Below are 5,246 nucleotides of genomic sequence, written 5' to 3' on the forward strand. Positions count from 1 at the left end.
TAACAAAGTCATACTTCTCTTTTAAATGACATTTCCCCGTTGATGTGTTGTTCTTTACCTTGGTCGGCACATGCAGTCAAGTTTCTTCATTCTTTTTGAGATATTTTCCTTTCTTCCTTCCACCGATTCATAAAACAGTCCCAAAAATTTGAACGATTTCTTCCATAATAATGATGATGATAATAATAATAATTAAAACGAGTGCACCGTCTCTCGCCTTGTTTCTCAAATGCAAACGAATACATTTTCTGTCCAGGTTGTTGACATTTTTGGATTTGCAAAACGAAAGTTCTAATAAATAAAATAAATTATTACATAAATAGGACATAATAAATAAATACATTTCGTTTTTTCAGCCTATGATGCTTTAGGTTTTATTTCCATCAGGTGCGCACAGTTCATGTTTACTACAGAACAGTCGCGCAGGCCTATCCTTAGACTTCCTTGTGCGTCACTGGGCCAGAAATGATGGGTGGACGAGAAACACGTCAAAGTATTAGGTGAAACTCATGGACACTGTGTGCTCGAGCGCTTTGCGGCGCAGGGACGCGATGCTCGTCCCTCTCCAGACGTCAGTGTCCGGGGAGCTACACAGCTGAGCCGAGCCGGTCACGTTGGTGGGGCCAGAGAGCGACGCGGGCACCATACCGGGGAAGGTGGGTTGGTAGAGGTGGGACTGGAGGCCGGAGCCGTTGGAGGACATGGAGGACATGTTAGACAGACTCATGGAGTTGGGCGGCGGTCCGGCGCCCAGGCTGCACTGGGATAGAGACTGTGCCATGGCTTGTTGTCGGCCTAGGGCGGGCGGTAACTGAAGCTGGGAGACTCCTGGCATCCCGGCCGCCGCCCAGCGGGTGTCATTAGCGTGAAAAGAGCACAGGCTGTCGCCCATGGCTGCCGCGGCCGCCGCGGCGGAGGGGAACTGCGGTAGGCCGTGGTGAGTGGGCAGCAAAGTGCCGGGAGCGCGAAACACGTTGGTGGTCTTCTTGCGCTTCTTCCATTTGGCGCGTCGGTTCTGAAACCAAACCTGCGAGCAGAGGGAACAAAAAGAGCTGTCAGAAATGCTTACATTGCGCTAGAATAGATGTAAAAGTGTGCATTTAATAAGGAAGTTTAATAAAACATGGCGTCGAATATTGCTCAAGGAGAAATTTTGTGACTATGATGATGTATTTTTTGGTATGTTTTACGTTAACTAAAGTAAATCAAAACAGACAATAAATAAATGAAGAGTTCAAATGCAAAAGCCTCTAAGTGCCGTCTGAATTTTTTTCTTCTAAAATTAGCATTTTTTTTATCAGGCTCCTATATTTTGGATCAGTTATTTCACTTTAATACCATAGAAAATGACCGATGCATTTGCCATTCGACTAAAATTACTGAACCGAAACAGGAGCCTGATAAAAATGTTCATTTTAGATGGAACTCTTCAAATACTCATTCTAAAATAAACACTACATTATGTGTGTTTTGAAACAAGAACCTAAAGTTCTTGATGTCACATTATAGATTCTTAAGAATCAACCAATGTTTTGGTTTCTTGGTTCTACAACCAATTGTTCTAAGGATGCTTAGGAAATATAGATGCACAAACATATAAGTTGCACAAAAAAACAAACAAAAAAAACCCAGATGAATAAAACTAAGTTTCCCAAAAATATGAGCAAAAATAGCCTACACTTAACACCATAGAAAAATATTATTGATGCATTATTTATTTGTTTGTTTGCATGCTATTATATTAAAATAATATAATACACACTGAAAAATATAGTAACTTTAAATTGGTAACATCTCAATTAACTAGTTTTTTTCGAGTAAAATATTATATTTAAAATCACTGAATCAACCTAAATACACCAATTTACACTGTAGGGTTAGAACTGATTATTGCAGTAAGTTAGTTTTTCTATTTTAAACATTTCATATTTAATTCAATGTGTTAATTGCCGCTTCTTTGTAATAAATTGAGAAATTTACTGAACAATTTTTTTTCTGTGTACAAACAACATTTTATGGGATAAATTAATTAGAAATAGCTATTGCAGGTTGTAAAACCAACATTTTTTTATATTAAAATTGTTGTTTGTTTTTATTTTGCTTCTTTCCTTGATAAACGTCTCGACATCACAAAATAGCGCTATTAATGCTGCTTTAAATGATAAGGAATCATAATATTTAGACTCTCCATTATTATGTGCTCGATTTTACAACACCAGGGCGTAAAAAGGCCCACCCTGGGCCGTAAAAGGCGCACACGGTGTTTATTTCCCGAGGTCCTTCAGGTTTATAGAGATCTCAGGCGCGCTCACAATGATTAACGAGCAGATTTTGACCCAACGAAAAAGGAAGAAAAATGTGGAGGGGTTCATATTTGATCTCCGAATCCCACTCTACGCAGCCAACCGTGAAATCCGGCCTCAAATGCATTACACTTCAGAGGATAAAAGAAAATGCAATTTCTCATACCATTAAAAAAAAGACAGAGCACCATCCGCGCGCTAGCCATTAAGACGTGCACGCTGACAGACCTATTTCACGAGAGCGAGAAGCATTCGTGCAACATTTCAGAAGATCACCGCGCGGTCAGCATGCCACTCATTTATTTTTTATGTAAATAAAATAGTTGGGGCAGAGTCTCAGGCCTGCTAATTATGATGGTTATTATTTTACGCAGAATAGTCTTACGCATTGTGCTTAATAAGCCTGATAAGTTATAAATAATTCTGAAATTGGTTAATAATAATGGTCTTGGTTTTATTGCACTATCAACTCGGAAAGCTATACATATATAATGAGCCTCTATAGATCACGGAGAGAGCGCTGGAATGCACATTTGTCTAGAGGGTTCATTTACCCCTGCATTCGCCGCTGACCACCAATCGCAGCAGCAGCACGAGTCATAATCTTATAAAAGTGATTAAGATATCGGTCTGCTCCGATGGCTGAGATAACAATAATGGTATTGTAAAAGGAAGATGACCTGAACAATAAAATAATCATGAGAAGCGCGCCGCGTTTTAAATGAGCGCACTTTCAAGAGCCAAGGAAATTGCAGTAGAAACATAAGCTGAATTAAATACAAATAGGCCTATAGTAACAGCAATAATTATATATTAGTGTGATACTAAAACAAAATGAATAAAACCTATATGATGGTAGTGCTTACGGAGGCGATAAACACCATTTTAGAATCATGGAGCAAATTCGTAAGATTGGGATTAATATACTGTTGATTTGTTTTCTTTTTTTATTGACGATAGAGCTCGTTCGAAGATGTTTTCACTACATTTAAGAGCTCAGTTTTATTATTTTTATGCAATTATTTTTGTGCTCATGTAGCTACTTTCGACAAACTTTACATTTCGGCTCATCATGTAAGCAAACAGAAATGCAAATTCTCATTTTATAATAAAAATAGGCTGGTCTTCTTAACATTAAATTATAACGCGTTTTCATCTCAGACTTCGTATTTTTAATAATAAACATTAGTATTCGAAAACCCTTTAGAACAAATATCTAGCTAAATTATCTACCTAAATATTCGTTTGGAATGCCATTTGAAGAAAACATGAATATATTGCTTTGAATGTATCGATTCACCTTTTTTCATTTCAAACATCATTGATTGCAGCTTATAATAACGCTTAATAATTTCTGAAAATATCCCATATATATTGCACAAAATTAATACAATGTTAACGTCGATTTAACAATAATAATGCTTATAAAACAATCCAAAACCTCACCTGCACGCGTGATTCCGTCAGGCCGATCCTGAGCGCGAGCTCCTCGCGCATGAAGATGTCCGGATAGTGGGTTTTGGCGAAGCTGCGTTCCAGCTCGTTAAGCTGAGCCGGAGTAAAGCGTGTCCGGTGCCGTTTCTGCTTCTGACTCTGCTGGCTGCCGGACTGGGTGGGGTTTTGTTGCTGCTGTTGCTTCTCCTGTTCCTTACTGTTCACCGCTACACCCGACGGATTGGATCCAGCACTGTTGATATCGTCTCCGGGGAGAAGAGTGGCTCCTTCCACTGCATCGGAGACCGGGGCGAGTTCTCCGGGGTGGCCCGGGTCAGTTCCGCCGCCGCCCAGCCTGCATTTCAATGCCTCCCTGTGACCCAGAAGCTCGGCCGCGGCATCCTTCATCCCTGAAGCAGAGAAAACAGGTCGAAACTGAGTGAGCTCATAATCAACACCGAGCATTGCTGAAAAAGAGAGAAGTGTTAGTGCAAAAAAATCACATTTCTAGACTGTCACAGCAAGCACTGGTCTTATGCAAAAACTAGCATTTTCTATTTGTCATTACAGCCCTAAAGTGCAAATAATGGTGAAAAACTAGCTCACATCAATGTCATCTTTTAAAATACCTAATTCCATTCGATTCCCCTCAATATCTTGGAAAACGACTAAATCAAATTACTGCGTAATATAATAATAATGATTACTTTTCCAATGAATTAGTTCGCTTAAATCGAATTAAGATAAAATAAGAGACAAATTGTCAATTTTCTCTGCTTGATTTAGATGAGAAGAATCCTCCAGCTTACAGTAGAGTTGCAGACCGGAGTTTGGCGTTGATAACTCACCGAGGCGAGCATCCAGCAGGTCGGCGTGCGAAAGCATCGCGCACCGCTCCAGGGCGAAATGCTTTTCCAAAAAAATCTCTATGACTTTAAACTATTTAAAATATATATATGGCCTAAATGAAAGCAAATTCGGTTTGTGGTTAAAAAGGAGGTTCCTTGCATTATAATGTCCTTTAGAGGAACTGGGAGGCGCTTAATAGTTGAATGAACCCATGAGCTCCTTCAAATGAGAGCCAATCAGCGTTGAAGCCTGGAGGTGTCAGATGCGCGAAGCCTCTCTTGCTGCCCTCCCAAGTTCATTTCTCCTCGTTTTTGATCCCGACTCCCAAATTATAACCTTTAAAATGACCCCTTTCAGAAAGCTCTTCGAGAAACTCCCTCAGAATTGGTTTAATTGAGCGTGATGCCAGAATCGTTGATGGGGCCCTGATTATTTGAGGAGAAACAGCGAATTAAAGTATTGTTATATAAACGTGTCATCCTTATCAAAGCCATATGGTTTAGTGATGGCTTCCCGAAGTTTATTACTGGACTGAACGATTAAACCGCGCTCTCTCTTTATGATACGTACTCATTTGATTTGCTTGGGTTTTACGCGCCTCCATTAGCTCCAAAAACTCGTCAGCGGATTTCGAGGTTTAATTACAAAGTTCCCCGAGAT

The 5,246-nt window shown here is 39.9% G+C and overlaps 1 protein-coding gene across 2 annotated transcripts; it reads right to left on the reverse strand.

The window, feature by feature from the left end:
• Positions 1-496: 496 nt before the first annotated feature.
• LOC306862153 (homeobox protein orthopedia B-like) lies at positions 497-4,622 on the reverse strand (the record flags this gene model as incomplete). Of its 2 annotated transcripts, none has more annotated exons than XM_079404820.1 (3): positions 497-1,027; positions 3,750-4,147; positions 4,586-4,622. In XM_079404820.1, the coding sequence occupies 3 exons, from the start codon at positions 4,620-4,622 to the stop codon at positions 497-499; spliced, it is 966 nt and encodes a 321-aa protein (XP_079260946.1). The 2 variants fall into 2 exon arrangements, with proteins under 2 accessions (XP_079260946.1, XP_079260945.1); XM_079404819.1 differs by having other exon boundaries at positions 4,547-4,622.
• Between the last annotated feature and the right edge of the window lie 624 nt (positions 4,623-5,246).

This window comes from Barbus barbus, assembly GCF_936440315.1.
Source record: "Barbus barbus genome assembly, chromosome: 43".
In the NCBI taxonomy this organism is placed as follows: Eukaryota; Metazoa; Chordata; class Actinopteri; order Cypriniformes; family Cyprinidae; genus Barbus; species Barbus barbus.